This window comes from Hyperolius riggenbachi, chromosome 4, assembly GCF_040937935.1.
Source record: "Hyperolius riggenbachi isolate aHypRig1 chromosome 4, aHypRig1.pri, whole genome shotgun sequence".
NCBI classification, from domain to species: domain Eukaryota; kingdom Metazoa; phylum Chordata; class Amphibia; order Anura; family Hyperoliidae; genus Hyperolius; species Hyperolius riggenbachi.
The window spans coordinates 130,059,855-130,082,342 of record NC_090649.1 but is presented as its reverse complement, the minus strand read 5'-3'; the positions used below and the strand labels follow the sequence as shown (position 1 = coordinate 130,082,342).

The 22,488-nt window shown below is 48.4% G+C and overlaps 1 protein-coding gene across 14 annotated transcripts in view; it reads right to left on the bottom strand.

The window, feature by feature from the left end:
- Window positions 1-22,488, bottom strand: part of KIF1A (kinesin family member 1A) — a 246,538-nt gene that overhangs the window by 19,033 nt on the left and 205,017 nt on the right. For all 14 annotated transcript variants that reach the window (XM_068280653.1, XM_068280654.1, XM_068280655.1 and 11 more), the window contains 3 exons: window positions 19,800-19,933; window positions 17,955-18,016; window positions 16,735-16,880 (listed from right to left, as the gene is read on the bottom strand). In XM_068280653.1, coding sequence (XP_068136754.1) covers window positions 16,735-16,880; window positions 17,955-18,016; window positions 19,800-19,933 — 342 coding nt within the window. The remainder of the gene's footprint in view (window positions 1-16,734; window positions 16,881-17,954; window positions 18,017-19,799; window positions 19,934-22,488) is intronic.

The window sequence follows — 22,488 nt, the reverse complement described above, 5'->3', positions numbered from 1 at the left end:
AACTCTGAACTCTGGACTTTGAAACCAAGGACTTTATGATTCTTCCCACAATAAGGACATCTTTCCAGCAACTAAGTATTTTTCTCCCTTCTTTTATTTTTCATACTGGCTATTACTGTTTTCATAATTGTTGATTTTCATAATTGTCTGTATATATTAATTATTTATATTGCGTGAATAAACGACTTTCTCCAAGTCATTCACTTTCCGCTACCCTGCTTATCAGCACACACAGAAATGATCCCGGGTCTCTGAAGATACGCTACTGTTTGTTTGTTGTTGGCTAGACAGAATATCGTGTGTTTAACCGTTTTATTCGCAGGATTAGTCAGTCAGTTAGTGGGCCCCACGGTCCCATAGTAACCGCGGTGGTGGCAGTTTACTCTGAACCAGTGGGTGACGTTGTAATCACCCGTGTCTCACAGGCTCCCTTCTGAGCTGTCTGCGGCTAATTCTTAACGGTTCCTGCGCATTGACTGCGACCAGAGTTCGCACGATCTGTGCGCTGGCATCGTTTAGAAGGCTAAGTGCGGTCAGCCACTGAGGGCTCCTGTGACAGTGGTAGGCAGCGGTGAGACCTGTGTTGTGCTGAAAGTATCTGCGATAGCGCTAGCGCTATCGAGAAACGAACTAATTCGTTGGTGTAGCTGGAAGGCAATATATTTTTTATATATACAGAGAGACTGTGTAGCCAGTACCCCTTCCCCAAAGTTTTATTTTATTTGGCATGGAAATGTCCGGGAACTACCAGAACATGTGCCTAGCAGACCTGGAAAATCTTTGCGAAGAGAGGGGCATTGGCATCCTCCGCAAGACAAAACGGGACCTGATAGCAGACTTGTCCAGATGGGATGCCCAGCAACTGCGGGAGCCGGGAGTGTCCGCTGAGGTGGATACCAGCCCATCTGACAATCAAGGGGAACCAGAGGCTGAAGATCTTAGGCGTACAGAGGTTGAGCATCCTGCGGGCCCTGTTGCAACAGTTACGCCAGAGACTGTCAGTATGGACCCCAATCCCAGAGTTTCTGAAAGTACTCGCCTGGAACCGGCCAGTACTGGACTGTCCGTTTGTACTGATCCGCTAATGCAGCAGGCATTACAAAAGCTGATGGACACTGACCTGGACAAGTACCTGCAGTACATGCGTGAAGAGCGCCAAATGCGTGAGGAACGGGAGCGGCAAGCTGCTGCTGCTGCTGAACGCCACGCGGAGAGGGATGCCGCTGAGCGAGAACGGGAGCGCCAATCTGCCGAGGCGCGGGAGAGACGACAGCATGAGCTCAACATGGCAAAGGTTCAACAGGCCAGCCGGAGTTCACCGCCCAGCCTCCCTGCTGAAGGAGCTGCAGCACCCGTAAGTGCAAAATTTAAATTTGCTAATATTGAAAAAGACACGGACATTGACTTGTTTTTGCGGTCTTTTGAAAAAGCATGCCGTCAGTATCGTCTGTCCCAAGACCAGTGGGCCAGACATCTGACACCGTTGCTGCGCTACAAAGCGCTTGATGCTTTCGCAGAATTGCCTGCGGAAAAGGATAATGATTATGCTGCTATAAAAGACGCTATCATTACTAAGTACCAGCTGACGCCAGAAGCCTATCGGAAAAAGTTTAGGGCCTGGCAGAAAAAGCCTTCTGATTCGTACCGAGATGTGGCCAGCAGCTTGCTCACCACACTCCGGCAGTGGACTCTAGGCCTCACCAAAGGGTCTTATGATGTCCTGGAGGACTTGATAGTCCTGGAACAATTTCTGAACATTTGCCCTGCTGATGTACGACAGTTTGTGTTAGAACGCAGGCCGGCTTCAGCCACTGTCGCTGCAGACCTTGCTGAGACTTTTGCAACTACCCGGGTGGCTGATACACGCAGAACTGTCCCATCCAGCTGGAGAGGAGGTCAGCCCAATACCTCGGCAGACCCTCCTGCCCCTGTGAGCCGTCCGCCACAGAGGCCACCCAGCGCAGCTGCTGCACCCAGGCCCGCAGCGCCTGGAGAGGTCACCTGTCACTACTGCCGCCAGCCCGGACACATGAAATTCGACTGTCCGGAGCGGAGACAGACACCACCAGCACCTGGATCATCTGCATCACCTGTACCTCACCCACAGCAGAGGCAACCCGCCAGCGAACCACAGCCTGGATCATCCGATTTTGTCCTGTTTGCCCGCGGAAAGGAAATCCGCGACCGAACCGACCAGCAGCAACTTGTTAGAGTGAACGGCAAAGTTGTCACCGGATTCCGAGACACCGGAGCTGACATCACGTTAGTTCACTCACACCTTGTGCCAAAGGAGAGCATCAGCTCCAGCCGATCCCTTGCCCTTACTGGAGTAGAAGGCACCCTTTTTCACATAGCCCACGCCAGAGTGAAGCTGGATTGGGGAGTGGGAGGGGTCCAAGAAAGGGTTGTTGGGGTTACGAAGGATCTCCCAGTCCCTGTGTTGCTAGGGACTGATTTGGGCAAGCTTGTGTCCTACTATGAACCTGCCACGACCGCCTTGTCGCTCACGGAAGGAGACGGACTCTCCACCCACCACCAGGTACTTTATACACTTGGGGGAGCACCAGGGGGAGGTGGGTTGAATGTGCCCAGTTCAAGGGTACCAGGTTCAATAGTGCCTGCTTCAAAGGCACCTGAGTTTGAGGTACAGACTGTCTGTTGTGATGATGCTGTAACTGTACCTGAGTCTCCTGTACAACCTGTCTGTAATGAAAAAATGTCTATACCTGTCAATGTCATTACTGCATGCAATGATGATCTGAGTAATGTCCGTCTGTGCCATTCTGACAGTGTACCTGTGCTAGCAATACCGCGCAGCTGCACTGCTCAGAACCCGAGCTCAGAACAGGTGGAGGGGGTTCCGGCCTCCTCCCCCTCCTCTGACCGCAGGGATGAGACCTTTCAGCCGCTGGCCTCGTGTGACATGAGCCAGTTGGCTGAAACTGACAGCGCCGTATTCTCAGCCGCACTACAAAGTGACCCAAGCCTGGAGGTGCTCATGCAGCAAGCCGCTGAGCCCCTCGCAGACGGGGCCGCTTTCAAGGTGTACTGGGAAGGTGGGAGACTGTACAGTGAGTCTGCACAGCCCCCTACAGGTAGATCCCACGCGAATACCAAATGGCTTGTGGTCCCGAGTGCGTTCAGGGGACATGTGCTGAAATCCGCACATGGTAATCCTCTGACCGGGCACTCGGGTGTCCGCAAGACACTCGCCGGTATTCGGAAACAGTTTTATTGGCCCCGGATGAACAGGGATGTAGCCAACTACTGCAGGGCATGTGCCGTCTGTCAGGAGCTGGGAAGGTCCAGGGATTCCCGCGGGGTTCCCTTAGGTCCACAGCCACTCAGCAGGGGAACCCTGCGTGGGCTGGCTGTTGACCTAACCAACCCACTGCCCGTTGTCCGCAGTCCCGGCAGACACCACGTCCGACTGCAGTGGCGCAAACGCCCTGTCCAGAACGGTCCATGTTGGGTCAACCCTGAGGGTAGCCGACCGCGACCGGTCCAGGGGAACCGAGCCACAGGCTCCAATAGGTTTTCCCGCCGTACCGGCAACTCGAGGCCCGTCAGCCAGGTTAGCGGCGCCGCCACACATCTTGCGGATGAGTGGCTAAGCCACGGACAAGGGGGGGGGCTGTCACGGACGATTGCGGGGACGCAGGCGCGTCCTGGAACCGCCCGTGAAGAAAAGCGATCGCACTCGATTCTCTGCGTCGATTGCGCTTCAAATCGATAGAATCTGGATTGAGTGTGTAGGAGGTCTGCAGTCCTTTCTTAGCAGAGGAATAGCATCACCTTAACTGCAGGATGGCTCTTTTGATATGCTAATGAGCCTGGGCCCAGAGAGTCCCTGGCTTCAAGCTGTGCTGATGGCCCATCCATCAGGTATAAGGTGACAAGCAGCTGGCAGGAAGACTGGCCCTGTGACTGCTGATCAAGCCAGAGGTGTAAACTCAAAGTTGTCTAAGCAGATTTCACATTCAGATGTTAATTGAAGGAGCCAACAGGGCCTTTTCATAGACAAGAAGCAGACACAGCTGGACTCCAGTCAGGCTGACTCCGGCCTTAGCAGGAAGAAATGAATGTACAATATAATCTTTTGCCCATTTACAGAATACAATAAATAGGGTGGTTATGAGAGCGGTATCATTGGATCCGTAGGGTCATGCTGGATCTCTTGATACCAGTCGAGAGGGGCCCGGGGCCCCTACCACCCAGGTATGAATCTACTCAGGACCCTGATCTGATGCACTAGCCATGTCAGGTATCATATTAATCTGTATTTTCCTCCAAGTATGAAGCTGTTACCCCCCTAAATGTAACGTGTATGGTTCAGGAGTTACAGCAATTCATAAGTTTAGCTCTAAAATCTCTCAGAGGGAATGAACTGTCATTTGCTGGTAGCTCAGAGGGGGCTGGCATTGCCACACCCCCAAACCAGCTTCATCAAAAGCACAGAGCCAGCAGGCGGGCTGGGTCCTCCACACTGAACCATCTTGCACTCATCAGATGCCAGCTTGAGGATATGCTGGCATCCACCTGGTCTGAACTCTGAACTCTGGACTTTGAAACCAAGGACTTTATGATTCTTCCCACAATAAGGACATCTTTCCAGCAACTAAGTATTTTTCTCCCTTCTTTTATTTTTCATACTGGCTATTACTGTTTTCATAATTGTTGATTTTCATAATTGTCTGTATATATTAATTATTTATATTGCGTGAATAAACGACTTTCTCCAAGTCATTCACTTTCCGCTACCCTGCTTATCAGCACACACAGAAATGATCCCGGGTCTCTGAAGATACGCTACTGTTTGTTTGTTGTTGGCTAGACAGAATATCGTGTGTTTAACCGTTTTATTCGCAGGATTAGTCAGTCAGTTAGTGGGCCCCACGGTCCCATAGTAACCGCGGTGGTGGCAGTTTACTCTGAACCAGTGGGTGACGTTGTAATCACCCGTGTCTCACAGGCTCCCTTCCGAGCTGTCTGCGGCTAATTCTTAACGGTTCCTGCGCATTGACTGCGACCAGAGTTCGCACGATCTGTGCGCTGGCATCGTTTAGAAGGCTAAGTGCGGTCAGCCACTGAGGGCTCCTGTGACACCCTGTTTTGAGACAATATTAAAAAATAACTTTTAATTCACAATAGTATAAAATAATCTTTGAGTATATAATTTTTTGTTGATTTTCCCTTTTATTTAGTTTACAAGTACCTGGTTGGGCAGCAAAAATTGCGTATCCCCCCCATGGAGACCCTATATACAGCTAGGTCACCTGGGGTTTCTGCCCCTTACCAGATAAAAATGCTGATAAGATTCTACATAAATAAAGAAACCCTCCACCTAAACCAACATGTTTCGGCTCATAAAACTAGAGCCGTCGTCAGGGCATGAATAAATAAAGTGCTAGGGTGCAAAGTGCATTATAGAAGAATCATATAGCCAGTTACAAACACATAGATAAGGAAAACAACAAATGAGAGATGTACTCTCAAGCCAAGTCAGCCATCAAGTGAATGAGTTTACCTATCTGCCTTATATAGTCATGGAGGTGGGTGGAGCCGATTTTTTAATACCACCCATCCATCTCTGGAATCCCCATTGGTTAGATAGGTTGTCATTCATAATCCTTTACTTCCTATTGGATCCTCTATCCATATCCATGTATTTAAAAAGACCTATTTCTGTACATCCTAGACCACCAAAAAGTTCACTATGGTCTTTCCTCTCCTTCCATAAAACAGTAGTTTACAGTCCGCATCTCTTGTAATGATAAATCCTATAAATCGCCGTCCTCGGCGCCGGACTCCATAGGATTACATTGGAGCTTCCCCATTGGTCCATCTCTACCATGTGACCTGACGTCATCCCTCCTTCCAGACAGCAGCGAATAGGGAGAGGGCGGCCACGTCATCCCTTCCTTTCATCTCCCTCCAAGCGTATGGGCGTATCGTCGCACGCATCCCTGTTGTCATAGCAGCGGTGGACGCTTACCCCTCCGCACTTGTAAACAACGTTTACGGGATAACTCACATCATATCTCAGAGCTTCTCTCTGTTGTCATAGTAACATCAGCGGCCATATTTTTCTTCTCTATGACCGATACCAATAAGATGTCCTAATAAAGCACATTCTTATATCTCACTTGGCGAATTATTTTCAATATTTTTGTTGTACTTTTGTCTCTTGCCCTTATACCATCGCTACAACCAAATAGGTAAAAAAAAATTTTATGCTAATTCAAACAAATAGCCTAATCCATAATATCTTTCAGCCCCAGCTCATCAGATAATTTATTATTCTCACAGATGCCCTTCACTGTTGATACATTCATAACAGTTAGAATCAGAATTATATAGGGAAAGTAATATATCTAGATCTCATGTGTGCTTTATTAAAGAGTATGAGATGCATTCATATTTTGTTCCCATCCTATTATAACCATAATTATGCACAAAATGGGTTGATAAATTTATCTTGATTACTACGCATGTATTTGATACTTAGAAGGACCGGTGAATAGTTTATTACTCAGTAAATATAAGGCCGTGTAAGCTCTCATAGGAGAAATGTTTTGAAAAGAGCTTGGAGAAAGAGAAGGGAGAGAGGACACAGAAATCATTAAACATTTTTGCCAAGTTGCTTCGTAGTTACAAATATATGTGAGCAGGGATTTCTCTGGGGAGATATAAAGGGGGGAGAGGGAGGATTATAGACGACCAATAGGGGTCCCCTATATGAACGGGGTGTAGGTGAAGCCCTCATTGAGTCCCCTGGGGGATTATGCTGCTCACATATATTTGTAACTACGAAGCAACTTGGCAAAAATGTTTAATGATTTCTGTGTCCTCTCTCCCTTCTCTTTCTCCAAGCTCTTTTCAAAACATTTCTCCTATGAGAGCTTACACGGCCTTATATTTACTGAGTAATAAACTATTCACCGGTCCTTCTAAGTATCAAATACATGCGTAGTAATCAAGATAAATTTATCAACCCATTTTGTGCATAATTATGGTTATAATAGGATGGGAACAAAATATGAATGTATCTCATACTCTTTAATAAAGCACACATGGGATCTAGATATATTACTTTCCCTATATAATTCTGATTCTAACTGTTATGAATGTATCAACAGTGAAGGGCATCTGTGAGAATAATAAATTATCTGATGAGCTGGGGCTGAAAGATATTATGGATTAGGCTATTTGTTTGAATTAGCAAAAAAAATTTTTTTACCTATTTGGTTGTAGCGATGGTATAAGGGCAAGAGACAAAAGTACAACAAAAATATTGAAAATAATTTGCCAAGTGAGATATAAGAATGTGCTTTATTAGGACATCTTATTGGTATCAGTCATAGAGAAGAAAAATATGGCCGCTGATGTTACTATGACAACAGAGAGAAGCTCTGAGATATGATGTGAGTTATCCCGTAAACGTTGTTTACAAGTGCGGAGGGGTAAGCGTCCACCGCTGCTATGACAACAGGGATGCGTGCGACGATACGCCCATACGCTTGGAGGGAGATGAAAGGAAGGGATGACGTGGCCGCCCTCTCCCTATTCGCTGCTGTCTGGAAGGAGGGAGGACGTCAGGTCACATGGTAGAGATGGACCAATCGGGAAGCTCCAATGTAATCCTATGGAGTCCGGCGCCGAGGACGGCGTTTTATAGGATTTATCATTACAAGAGATGCGGACTGTAAACTACTGTTTTATGGAAGGAGAGGAAAGACCATAGTGAACTTTTTGGTGGTCTAGGATGTACAGAAATAGGTCTTTTTAAATACATGGATATGGCTAGAGGATCCAATAGGAAGTAAAGGATTATGAATGACAGCCTATCTAACCAATGGGGATTCCAGAGATGGATGGGTGGTATTAAAAAATCGGCTCCACCCACCTCCATGACTATATAAGGCAGATGGGTAAACTCATTCACTTGATGGCTGACTTGGCTTGAGAGTACATCTCTCATTTGTTGTTTTCCTTATCTATGTGTTTGTAACTGGCTATATGATTCTTCTATAATGCATTTTGCACCCTAGCACTTTATTTATTCATGCCCTGACGACGGCTCTAGTTTTATGAGCCGAAACATGTTGGTTTAGGTGGAGGGTTTCCTTATTTATGTAGAATCTTATCAGCATTTTTATCTGGTAAGGGGCAGAAACCCCAGGTGACCTAGCTGTATATAGGGTCTCCATGGGGGGGATACGCAATTTTTGCTGCCCAACCAGGTACTTGTAAACTAAATAAAAGGGAAAATAAACAAAACATTATATACTCAAAGATTATTTTATACTATTGTGAATTAAAAGTTATTTTTTAATATTGTCTCAAAACAGGGTCATAATTGTGTTTATAGTAAAAATCAGACGTGTGTAGTGTGTAGAGTTGGGCCGAACCTCCGATTTTCGGTTCGCGAACCGGGTTCGCGAACTTTCGCGAAAGGTTCGGTTCGCGTTAAAGTTCGCGAACCGCAATAGACTTCAATGGGGATGCGAACTTTGAAAAAAAAAATTAATTATGCTGGCCACAAAAGTGATGGAAAAGATGTTTCAAGGGGTCTAACACCTGGAGGGGGGGATGGCGGAGTGGGATACATGCCAAAAGTCCCCGGGAAAAATCTGGATTTGACGCAAAGCAGCGTTTTAAGGGCAGAAATCACATTGAATGTTAAATGACAGGCCTAAAGTGCTTTCAAACATCTTGCATGTGTATACATCAATCAGGTAGTGTAATTAAGGTACTGCTTCACACTGACGCACCAAACTCATCGTGTAACGCACCGCAAACAGCTGTTTGTGTAGTGACGGCCGTGCTGGACTGGTGCGCACCATGGCGAGAGTGCAGGTTTTGGTGGCTTTACAGCCCATATGGTCAGTCACCTGGCTGATGTAGCTGAATGACAGAACAGTGACTGTCCAGCTGATCAAATTTGGTCTGACCACAATGAGGCAACGACCTTATTATCGTGGGTGTGCCCCCCGAGACACTCATCTAGGCGCCGGTCATTGCTCCATTGTGATACGCAAGCCCCTTCACCACGGCAAGGTAATGATCACGAAGGGGAATGGGCGCATGTTCATGCCTTTTCTTTTGTTGTTGCAGCTGCCCGCAGTGCAGCCAGAAAAATTAGGCAGTCATGTACACGCACCCGAAAAATTATTACAGCGGCCGCTGCTAGCAGCGGCCTAAAAAATTCAGCAATCCGCCTGGAGTCCCGGACCCTGTTGGTGGTGGCGGAGAAGGTAGTGAAGCGGCCTGCAGGCAGACATGCTGTGTGGAGGGACTGGGAGCGACTTAGTCTTCTTGGGGCAGGCCAGGCAGCCAGTCACACGGCGTGCAGGCAGAGATGCTGTATGTGCGGGGACTGACTTAGTCTTGGGGCGGGCAGCAGCCCTCCGGGATCCATGCCTCATTCATTTTTATAAAGGTGAGGTACTTAACACTTTTGTGACTTAGGCGACTTCTCTTCTCTGTGACAATGCCTCCAGCTGCGCTGAAGGTCCTTTCTGAGAGGACGCTTGCGGCAGGGCAGGAGAGAAGTTGGATGGCAAATTGGGACAGCTCTGGCCACAGGTCAAGCCTGCGCACCCAGTAGTTCAAGGGTTCCTCATCGCTGTTCACAGCAGTGTCTACATCCACACTTAAGGCCAGGTAGTCGGCTACCTGCCGTTCCAGGCGTTGGTGGAGGGTGGATCCGGAAGGGCTACGGCGAGGCGTTGGACTAAAGAACGTCCGCATGTCCGACATCACCATGAGATCGCTGGAGCGTCCTGTCTTTGACTGCGTGGACACGGGAGGAGGATTAGTGGCAGTGGTACCTTGCTGGCGTTGTGCCGTCACATCACCCTTAAAGGCATTGTAAAGCATAGTTGACAGCTGGTTCTGCATGTGCTGCATCCTTTCCACCTTCCGGTGAGTTGGTAACAGGTCCGCCACTTTGTGCCTGTACCGAGGGTCTAGTAGTGTGGCCACCCAGTACAGCTCATTCCCCTTGAGGTTTTTTATACGGGGGTCCCTCAACAGGCAGGACAGCATAAAAGACGACATCTGCACAAAGTCGGATCCAGTACCCTCCATCTCCTCTTGCTCTTCCTCAGTGACGTCAGGTAAGTCAACCTCCTCCCCCCAGCCGCGAACAATACCACGGGAAGGTTGCGCAGCACAAGCCCCCTGCGACGCCTGCTGCGGTTGTTCTCCTGCCGCTGTCCCCTCCTCCTCCTCCTCCTCCCCCAAAGAAACACCTTGCTCATCATCCTCTGAGTCTGACTCATCTTCTGCACATGACCTCTCTTCTTCCTCCTCCTCCCCCCTCTGTGCTGCCGCAGGTGTTGAGGAAACAGCTGGGTCTGATGAAAATTGGTCCCATGCCTGTTCCTGCCGTAACGGTTCCTGGTCACGCTCATTCGCAGCTTCATCCGCCACTCTACGCACAGCACGCTCCAAGAAGTACGCGTAGGGAATTAAGTCGCTGATGGTGCCCTCACTGCGGCTCACCAGGTTGGTCACCTCCTCAAACGGCCGCATGAGCCTGCATGCATTTTTCATCATTGTCCAGTTGTCGGGCCAGAACATCCCCATCTTCCCAGACTGTTTCGTTCTACTCCAGTTGTAGAGGTACTGGGTGACGGCTTTCTTCTGTTCTAGCAGGCGGGAGAACATGAGGAGGGTCGAGTTCCAGCGAGTGGGGCTATCGCAAATGAGGCGTCTCACCGGCATGTTGTTTTTACGCTGAATTTCTGCAAATCGTGCCATGGCTGTGTAAGAGCGCCTCAAATGCCCACAGAACTTCCTGGCCTGCTTCAGGACATCCGCTAAGCCAGGGTACTTTGCCACAAATCTTTGAACCACCAGATTCATGACATGTGCCATGCAGGGTATGTGTGTCAGCTTCCCCATATGCAAAGCGGCAAGCAGATTGCTGCCGTTGTCGCACACCACGTTGCCTATCTCCAGGTGGTGCGGGGTCAGCCACTCATCCACCTGTTTCTTAAGAGCAGCCAGGAGAGCTGCTCCAGTGTGACTCTCCGCTTTGAGACAAGCCATGTCTAAGATGGCGTGACACCGTCGTACCTGGCATGCAGCATAGGCCCTGCGGAGCTGGGGCTGTGTAGCTGGAGAGGAGAACTGCCACTCAGCCAAGGAGGAGGAGGAGGACAGCGAAGAGCATGTAGCAGGAGGAGAGGAGGTGGCAGGAGGCCTGCCTGCAAGCCGTGGAGGTGTCACAATTTGGTCCGCCGCTTTCTGCTTGCCATCGTTCACCACCAGGTTCACCCAATGGGCTGTGTAGGTAATGTAGCGGCCCTGCCCGTGCTTGGCAGACCAGGCATCCGTGGTCAGGTGTACCCTTGACCCAACGCTCTTCGCAAGAGATGACACCACTTGCCTCTCAACTTCACGGTGCAGTTGGGGTATGGCCTTTCTGGAAAAATAAGTGCGGCCTGGCATCTTCCACTGCGGTGTTCCGATGGCCACAAATTTACGGAAGGCCTCAGAGTCCACCAGCCGGTATGGTAACAGCTGGCGAGCTAACAGTTCCGCCACGCCAGCTGTCAGACGCCGGGCAAGGGGGTGACTGGCCAAAAGTGGCTTCTTCCGCTCAAACATTTCCTTCACGGACACCTGACTGCTGCTGTGGGCAGAGGAGCAGGAACCGCTCAAGGGCAGAGGCGGAGTGGAGGAGGGTGCCTGTGAAGGTGCAAGGGAGAGAGCGGCATAAGCAGATGATGCACCTGAAGGAGGAAGAGGAGAAGGAGGGTGACTTTGCTTTTGTGTGCTGCTGCTGCTTTTGCTCAGGTGGCCATCCCATTGCTGTTTGTGCCTTTTCTGCAGGTGCCTTCGTAAGGCACTTGTCCCTACGTGAGTGTTGGCCTTTCCACGGCTCAATTTTTGTTGGCAGAGCGAACAGATGGCTTTGGTCCGATCTGAGGCACACACATTAAAAAATTTCCACACCGCTGAGCCACCCTGTGATGTGGGCACCTCAGCAGCTGATGCTGAAGGGCAAGTTGGCTGGCTGTACATAGGTGGCGAATCTGGCGATACATGGTGCCGGACTCTGCCACCAGCTGTTTCTGACGAAGAGCTGCCCCAGCTTCTTTCAGCAACTTCTATCCTCCTACTACTCTCTGACTCCCCCTCTGAACTGTCCCCCTCTTCATCTCCTCTATTGGGAACATACAGAGGATCCCTATCATCGTCATCATCGTAATCATCCTGCCCAGCTTCGCTTGCCTCAGAAAAATCCAAATGTGTAGGTCCTTCATCCTCCTTACACGTTACATCCATAGTGTTGTCGCGTAACGCAGACATATGAGCTGGTGAAAATTCATCTGGCTGTAACAATGGCTGTGCATCAGTGATTTCACCACCACTAAATAATTCTTGCGAAGTGTCAAATGCAGCGGAAGTGGTGCTAGTAGTAGCGCTGGTGGCTGAGCAAGATGAGGTGTTCTGTGTCGCTAAATACTCAACCACGTCCTGACAATCTTGGGAGGTGATGGGACGTGCCTTCTTCCGAGCACTGTACTGTGGGCCAGGTCCACACGAAATTACATTTACACGACCTCGCGCAGACCTGCCGGGTGGCCTTCCTCTGCCTCTGCCACTACCTCTTCCTCTACCTGTTTTGTCCATATCGGGTATGCACGGAGTGGTATATCACACTGCGTGCACTCACGTAGGTAGGTGGGTTCACTTAACTGCACAGGTATGCGCACTGATGCGGTGGGTTCACTGAACAGTACAGGTATACAGTGGCGGGTTCACTGAACACAACAGGTATGCAGTGGCGTGTTCACTAAACAGGTATACAGTGGCAGGTCCACTGAACAGAACAGGTATACAGTGGCAGGTCCACTGAACAGAACAGGTATACAGTGGCGGGTCCACTGAACAGAACAGGTATACAGTGGCGGGTTCACAGAACAGGTATGCAGTGGCAGGTTCACTGAACATAACAGGTATGCAGTGGCGTGTTCACTAAACAGGTATACAGTGGCAGGTCCACTGAACAGAACAGGTATACAGTGGCGGGTTCACAGAACAGGTATACAGTGGCGGGTCCACTGAACAGAACAGGTATACAGTGGCGGGTTCACAGAACAGGTATACAGTGGCGGGTCCACTGAACAGAACAGGTATACAGTGGCGGGTTCACAGAACAGGTATACAGTGGCGGGTCCACTGAACAGAACAGGTATACAGTGGCGGGTTCACAGAACAGGTATACAGTGGCAGGATCACTGAACAGGTATGCAGTGGCAGGATCACAGTACAGGTATGCAGTGGGCTGAGGGCTCACTGAACAGAACAGGTATGCTGTGGCAGGATCACTGAACAGCTATGCAGTGGCAGGATCACAGTACAGGTATGCAGTGGGCTGAGGGCTCACTGAACAGAACAGGTATGCTGTGGCAGGATCACTGAACAGGTATGCAGTGGCAGGATCACAGTACAGGTATGCAGTGGGCTGAGGGCTCACTGAACAGAACAGGTATGCTGTGGCAGGATCACTGAACAGGTATGCAGTGGCAGGATCACAGTACAGGTATGCAGTGGGCTGGGGGCTCACTGAACAGAACAGGTATGCTGTGGCAGGATCACTGAACAGCTATGCAGTGGCAGGATCACAGTACAGGTATGCAGTGGGCTGAGGGCTCACTGAACAGAACAGGTATGCTGTGGCAGGATCACTGAACAGGTATGCAGTGGCAGGATCACAGTACAGGTATGCAGTGGGCTGAGGGCTCACTGAACAGAACAGGTATGCTGTGGCAGGATCACTGAACAGGTATGCAGTGGCAGGATCACAGTACAGGTATGCAGTGGGCTGAGGGCTCACTGAACAGAACAGGTATGCTGTGGCAGGATCACTGAACAGGTATGCAGTGGCAGGATCACAGTACAGGTATGCAGTGGGCTGAGGGCTCACTGAACAGAACAGGTATGCTGTGGCAGGATCACTGAACAGGTATGCAGTGGCAGGATCACAGTACAGGTATGCAGTGGGCTGGGGGCTCACTGAACAGAACAGGTATGCTGTGGCAGGATCACTGAACAGCTATGCAGTGGCAGGATCACAGTACAGGTATGCAGTGGGCTGAGGGCTCACTGAACAGAACAGGTATGCTGTGGCAGGATCACTGAACAGGTATGCAGTGGCAGGATCACAGTACAGGTATGCAGTGGGCTGAGGGCTCACTGAACAGAACAGGTATGCTGTGGCAGGATCACTGAACAGGTATGCAGTGGCAGTATCACAGTACAGGTATGCAGTGGGCTGAGGGCTCACTGAACAGAACAGGTATGCTGTGGCAGGATCACTGAACAGGTATGCAGTGGCAGGATCACAGTACAGGTATGCAGTGGGCTGAGGGCTCACTGAACAGAACAGGTATGCTGTGGCAGGATCACTGAACAGCTATGCAGTGGCAGGATCACAGTACAGGTATGCAGTGGGCTGAGGGCTCACTGAACAGAACAGGTATGCTGTGGCAGGATCACTGAACAGGTATGCAGTGGCAGGATCACAGTACAGGTATGCAGTGGGCTGAGGGCTCACTGAACAGAACAGGTATGCTGTGGCAGGATCACTGAACAGGTATGCAGTGGCAGGATCACAGTACAGGTATGCAGTGGGCTGGGGGCTCACTGAACAGAACAGGTATGCTGTGGCAGGATCACTGAACAGCTATGCAGTGGCAGGATCACAGTACAGGTATGCAGTGGGCTGAGGGCTCACTGAACAGAACAGGTATGCTGTGGCAGGATCACTGAACAGGTATGCAGTGGCAGGATCACAGTACAGGTATGCAGTGGGCTGAGGGCTCACTGAACAGAACAGGTATGCTGTGGCAGGATCACTGAACAGCTATGCAGTGGCAGGATCACAGTACAGGTATGCAGTGGGCTGAGGGCTCACTGAACAGAACAGGTATGCTGTGGCAGGATCACTGAACAGCTATGCAGTGGCAGGATCACAGTACAGGTATGCAGTGGGCTGAGGGCTCACTGAACAGAACAGGTATGCAGCCAGGAAGAAGTTAAGCCTAACTAATCTTTCCCTGAGAGACAGTCTGCAGCAGCTCGCCCTACTCTGACTAATGCAGGCACACGAGTGGCCGTAATGGCCGCCGCTGCCTGCCTTATATAAGGGGGGGTGGGGCTCCAGGGGCTAGTGTAGCCTAATTGGCTACACTGGGCCTGCTGACTGTGATGTAGAGGGTCAAAGTTGACCCTCAGGTGCATTATGGGGCGAACCGAACTTCTTCCGCAAAAGGTTCGCGTGCGGTACCCGCACGCGAACCACCTAAGTTCGCGCGAACCGCGTTCGCCGGCGAACCGTTCGGCCCAACTCTAGTAGTGTGTTGACCAACGTGGGGATGGCAGAATCAAAGCTCTCAGGATAATGGACTTTACTGATCCACCGCGGATGCAGCGAACGTCCATCAAGCATGGAACTAGGCAATACACAATGATAAGAAAAATAACAAACAGCTCAACTAACAGATAAATATATATTAGCAAGTCTGCATATATATTTATCAAGAACTAGCTAAAGCACAAGTAATAAGGTCGCATAGAACTACAATAACAGAACTATACAGAGTAACAAGGTGCCCAGTAGATCAGTGTCGTGACCACTATGATGGGCATTGTATGAAATGGGAAGCAGACCTTTATGCTGGCATCAGCCAATGGATGAAGGTATGCAAATCTCCACACAGCTGAATGGTAATCACTCAATCCTGAGCTGGCTTCATTACCATTTGCTAGCTGGCTGTAAATGCAAAGGACCCACATAAGAAATACATGCAGAATTATGTAACAACATGCATGCAGGAAATCCAGGCCTATTTGGCCACAGCTCAGCTGCAACAAGCAATTTGTGGAATGATGACAGCATCCTGAGCTACCCAGAACTGCAGAGCGATTGCAAATGACAATGAGACCCATTGCAAATGCACAACCTAATGCAAGCAGATAAGCCAGAACCCATCCGTTTGCAGCTCCACTGCAACGGACAGAATACGCTACAGGAGGGATCCTTACAGCATTATTTACTGCACTAAACTAATCTTGTCATATATATTGTTTTAATGATTATCAGCCCTGATTCATTTTCCTGTTACCTTATATACTCGCGTATAAGCCTAATTTTGCAGCACAAAAAATGTATGCTTATATGCGACTCAGTGGAGCAGAGAGGATGGTGGAGCAGGTTTTTTTACTGGCAGAGGAGTGTAATGATCGTGCACTAAGGAACCTGCTCTTGCCCGCTGGCTCCCTGCTGTGTCCGTGCCCTGCATCCCCTGCAACATGGTGTGCAGAGTGCGCTGCTCAGGACTACCTGTGTCCCCTGGCTTGTGGAGCGGAGCATGCCAGCAACGTATCAGCGGTGCAATGATCTGGGATTCTTCCTGTGTGGCAATCGCTGTGTCTCATATATATGACGTCATCTAGTGGCGTCTTGAGACACAGCTGTATCATCCTTGGGGTACATCTGGCTATGGGGAGGGGGGATGACTTGTACTGGGGACACATATGGATATTGTGGAGGGGGCTATACTGGGGAGGGGACTTACATGTGAGTCAATCAATGTTTCCTGGTTTCTGAGGAAAAAGTTGGTACCTCGGCTTATACAAAGGTCGGCTTATATGCGAGTATATACAGTATATGTATAGTTAAGCAAAGACTAGCAGATAACAGGCGAGATATACCTCCTGAAGTAGACTAAGTTTCTCCAGCTCCCACTGATGATCCAGGATTAAGCTGTCACTTCTAGGCCTCCACCCTGCCAGATTCTCTTCACCACGGACATATGCCACAGAAGTGTCCAGCACGCGCCTACGTCTCCTCTGCATGCCTAGGAACCATCACAGGAAAAGAAACAGGTCTATCCAAAGCTTCAACACCAACTTAATGTCACAAACAACAATTTCAATGACATTTTTCTCTACAATACTTTGTCACAGCAAACTGTTTCCAGAGCAATACAAGGGTATAAAGGTGAAGCTCATCACCAATCACGTTAAAGCCCCCCTTTATCATTGAGGAATTTTATTTTATTCCCTTGGAGTCCACCCCATTCCTCCCCACATTTAACAGAAAAATCCAGTTTCAGCACTCAGAACACTTGCTCACAATCGGCTATAGGCGACCTCAATCACAAGGCTCATGTCACTCAGCCAAGCCGTCTGTAATGCTCCTCTTCACACCATTCAGGCTTACCATTCAGTTTGTTCAGAAGGCTCTCTGATCCCAGGCCACATCTTCCTCCATAGACTAATACTTGGTGGAAAGTGCATGGCAAGTTGGAACTGTCTCCTCCCACAACGTCTTGTTCCTTGTAATGTTGTTCCTGTGTCGCTCCCCATTAAAGTTATGGCTGGGTCTTTGGTACTCCTCGGGCAGCCTTCAGAAGTACTCATGTCTCCGAGTACTTCTGAAGATGAGTGCATCCATATTGCACAGGCTGGACTTAAATAGAAATGAAGGAGGCACTCAACTGGCGTATAAACTTGCGTTTATCAGAATAGTAGCAAACACGACATGTTTCGGGGTTTCCCCCTTCCTCAAGTGTCCAGGCTGGACTTATACCTGCACAGTATGGATGTGTTTGTCTTTGGAACTACTCAGGGACGCAAGTACATCCAAAGGCTGCCAAAGGAGTACCAAAAAGCTATTCAACCTAGCAGGTGGAATAACTTCAACTGGGGGCAGTGCAGGAATTACGGGACAGACTGAAGACCAGGAAGGGTCAATGGTATTCAGAGCCTTTCTTCTACTTTCTCACTTCAGATTCCCTTTAAATGAATCCTATACATTTAGCTGCTTTTTTCAGAATTTGATTACTTTAATTAAACTATAACAGCTGGCACTGTGTGTTGATAGGGACAATATATTATTAAAATAATGTATAATAAGAATAGCCACTCACCAGGACTGCTGGCTTCTGCAACTCGGCAAAGACTGAGTTCATATACGCCTGTCACACGGTTACTGCACAACAGAAAAACAAAACTGTGAGTTAAACAGTACAAGTATGTTTTGACTGTGCATCTCCTTATGATTTGTAAAGGAAAACTTGAAAAAAAAAAAAGACTTAGAGGAAGATGTGCTGCAGTCAGACTAGTTGCCAATTCCAAGTGTATATCAATAATCTCTTTGTAACCTTATGCCAACCCAGGGTTCCCTCTTCTGCTCAGTTTTTAGTTGGTTATAGAAGGTGGGTGCCTAGCCAGCTGTATGTCCTGCTTCTATTGACACAGGAGACCTAGGGTCAGTGTATACTTCTTAAAGGACCTATCTGGCACATTCTAATCTAGTCTGTGGCAAATAAAATAATTTAATTTTGTTACCCTTTTAAGCCTGTTCATGGATTTTTTTCAGCCGCTGTATAGTGTAGACAGTAGCAACAAAAACTTTACTGAGCGGTTGTTAGAATACTAATAAAACATCACCAGAATCAAAGCTTGGACGGATTCAATAGTCTATGGAGGGAAAGGATAGTATACACAGTACTGTATAAATGGCATTTTTGTGTTGCTACGTGGACTATTTAAAAGCAGGAATACCATTTATAATGTCAACTTATCAGGTTGTAAAAGTAACCAGTCTAATAGTACTGCCATGTCTACATAATAGGCAAATGGTGTATAACTGGCCTCAAGATCAGCCTGACTCCACAACTTTCTCTCTCAGGGTGGACTCTTCAATAGTAAGGATAAACCAAAACTTACAAGTTGGTAGAATTAAAGTGAACCTGAATCTAGAAGTTCCTTTCTTTTCTAAAAGATAAGCAACAGTATAATAAACTTTAAAGAAAAACATTTCTTTGTTACAGCTGATACAAATCCTGCAATAAATCTGTAGTGTGTCTACTTCCTCCTTTCATGGAAGCAGACATATTGTTAACATTCTTTGTTTACAAATTAGCTGCTCTGCTGTGGCAGTCAGCTGACACAGGTGGGAGATCAAAATACAACTTGTGATTAGTCACAGATAAGGGGGAATTTCATGGGCTAAACCAGGCATGGGCAAACTTGGCCCTCCAGCTGTTAAGGAACTACAAGTCCCACAATGCATTGCAGGAGTCTGACAGCCATAGTCATGAATCATAAAGGCAAATGCATTGTGGGACTTGTAGTTCCCTAACAGCTGGAGGGCCAAGTTTGCCCATGCCGGGGCTAAACTCTCTAAATACATACAGGGTGCATTTCTCTCTGTTTTCCTTCTGTCCTGTGCAAGAGTTCAGTGCATTTTAAAATATGCAGACATGCATACCCACTGTATACTGTGGGGCCAGTAACCTGGGGTTCCCCAAGTGCACAGATACATTTGATTATTAACAAAGGTATTTGCAGCAACCATACATTTCCTGCCCATTGGCAAAATTTTGAGTTTGGTAACTTCTCACTATCAAGAAAAGAGAAATCCTCAGAAGGATTTGGTTTGTGGCAAAATAGTTAGCAAGACATCTCAGGACAAAGGGATTAGTAATACACAGGGCTTTCACATTTGCTTTGCTGGAGTTTGCAAGGTAAGTACAATTCGTTTTTTTCCACTGTATATCGGTTTACCCTGATGTGATTCACATGAATCTATGGGAAAACACAAATGCAACAAAAAAATGAACGATTGCATTACATTTTTATCAGAGTGCATGAAGAACACTTTAGTGCAGAGAAGAAAATCGCAGTTGCATCACAGTGTGTTGGCAATCGTGATCTGCGGTGGAAGATGAGCCTTAGAGCAAGCGCAAGTTCCTACTCCATGAACTCACCTCTCAGAAGCCCGGAGGCTGCCTGTGCCAAATAAGTTTCGAATGGAACGACAAGCTGGTAGTTTGGCATCCCGAGAATAAAAGACCATGCAGAAGTCTTTGGTGATCACAGCTGGCTGAGTGCAGTTCTCCAGCTGTTTAAAAACACACATATGTTAAGTGTACTTGAAACCATAAGATACCTAAAGCAAAATGTGTCACCTTGGTGGACCGAGCTACAGAATCTGACAATTGTTTCCTGAACACTGCATGAAATGTGCAAACAAACGTTATGAGTGGAACTGATTTTGTATATGGAACCCACTCACGCCTTTTGGTGGTAAAAGTTTTTCTGAATTCAAATAAAACTTAAATTTAGCAGATGACCCAGTTTTGGCACCAAAACCTAACGGATAGGGTCTTTATTACCATAGTATCACATTTTCCTTAACCTGCCTGGCATTCTGATTTCCGCGGCCGCACTTTTTTTTTAAGCATGTAGCTAGCCTAGCGCTAGCTACATGATTCCCCCGTCCCTGCGGCATCCCTCCCACCCCTCCGATCGCCGCCGGTGCAAAGAGCCATCCGGAAATCCCGTTCTGAATGGGATTTCCTTGAGGACTTCCCCCGTCGCCATGGCAACGAACGTCGTGACATTATCGACGTCATAACATCACAGGGAGTCCCGATCCACCCCACAGCGCTGCCTGGCACTGATTGGCCAGGCAGCGCACGGGGTCTCGGGGAAGGGGGGGACCTGTATCGCGGCTGGTAGCGGCTGATCGGCGGCGAGCGGCGGCGATCAGGTAAGACACGCAGCCAATCTTACCTGATTCAAATCAGCCCAGCGGGGCCTGAGCGGTGACCTCCGGCGTCTCTGGACGAGCCTCAGGATCCTAATGAGGCTTCCCCCGTCCTCCTCTGTCCCACGGGGGTCTTGCTGCAGCCCTTCAAATACTGCGCAAAAAAATCTGACAGCCTGTTCAATATTTACCTTTCCAGGCTCCAGCGGGGGCGCTGTTTCGGCTCTTCTGACGGAGATGGGCGGAAATAGCCGATCTCCGTCGGGTCCGCTCTACTGCGCAGGCGCAGGAGACTTGCGCCTGCACAGTAGAGCGGCCCGAAGGAGATCGGCTATTTCCCCCTATCTCCGTAGGAAGAGCGGATACTGTGCCTGCGCTGGAGCCACGGAGGTAAATATTTACATCGCCGCCGCTCCGGGAGGATTTTCGCCGCCACCGTGGGACCGAGGAGGACGGGGGAAGCCTCAATAGGATCCTGAGGCTTCCCCCACTCGAGGTGAGTACCCCCCAGGGGACTTTTTTTCGTTACAGATTTTCTTTAAAGGACAACTGTAAAGAGATGGGTAATGGACGCTGCCATATTTATTTCATTTTAAACAATACCAGTTGCCGGGCTGTCCTGCTGATCATCTGCCTGTAATGCTTTTTGCTAGAGACCCTCAACAAGCATATGCAGCATATCAGGTGTTTCTGACATTATTGTCAGATCTGAAAAGATTATCTGCATGTTTCTGGTGTGATACACACAATAGTGCAGCCAAATAGATCAGCAGTGTTATAATTTAAATAGGCCTTAGTTATTTGGACTGAGTTAGTCAAAAAGGCTTGGGGAGCAGACCTGCCCTTTAAGGGGATTTTCTCTTAGAGAGAAAATCTTCAGTTCTGTCAGAACTAGAACATACCAAGAAGCTGTTCTATGTACAAGGCCACAGGTCTCCCTGACCTGTGCATGTACACCACTAGAACAATAAACATCAGCCATATTTACTAAACACCACATTCTTGTATGTATGTCAAAAGCCGCATTGAATATTAATCGAGTAGGTGTGTATGATGACACCACGAGTGGGTCCACCAATAGTCTGATCTAGGGAATGGCGAAGATGATGTCATATTTAACTCTTTTCTAGTCGGTATTAAAGCCCGAGTGAGCGATGGGAGCGCACTCTGCTTCTTACTTTCACACTAGCTCTCAATGCTGACTGGAACCTCTAAGTATTTTTCATTCTATATGTAATCTGATATAATGTATGCTGTACATAGGTAGTCTAGTGTAACGTAGGTTAGAAAGAAGGTACCTGATAGACTTCAGCAGGAAGTTTAATCAAGAAGGTTTGTAACGCAACATGAAGATTGGCGTGGCTAGGATATGATGAACTGTATCTATCTGTATTTCTGTTTCCTGAATAAATAACGTGAATATTGAAGAAGCCTGAGAAAGTCTATCTCCTGCTTGCTGTGTTGAGAGTCAAGTTATCTCACAGTCCATGAGACGCAACTATAAGAAGTTGCTGGTGCCGGAAAAAGGTGATTAGAACAGTTTATAACAATGGTGCTGAAATCCTTCGCGGTCTAGCAAAACAGGCAGACAAGGGCCAGGGGCCGAAGTTTTCAAGATATTCCACAGCAAAACAAGTGCAATAGATGCGGACTGTAAAGTTTATCAAGCTGATAAGCTGGTGTGGGGAGTGTGCGTGAGCCAAGCACACGGGCTGCAATTCGAGGATATCAGCGGCGAAACTCTTGGACGTTACACTTTAACTGCATGTGCACAGTGGTTAACCTAAACAGGATCGGACGGAACCCTCTGTGGCCAGCTGGCAACTTGCTGCGAGAGATCGATCCGCTAGGGGGGATGTGGGAGCCCCCCCCCCCCAAGAGTTCCGGGGTACAATCTGAGTTTCGCG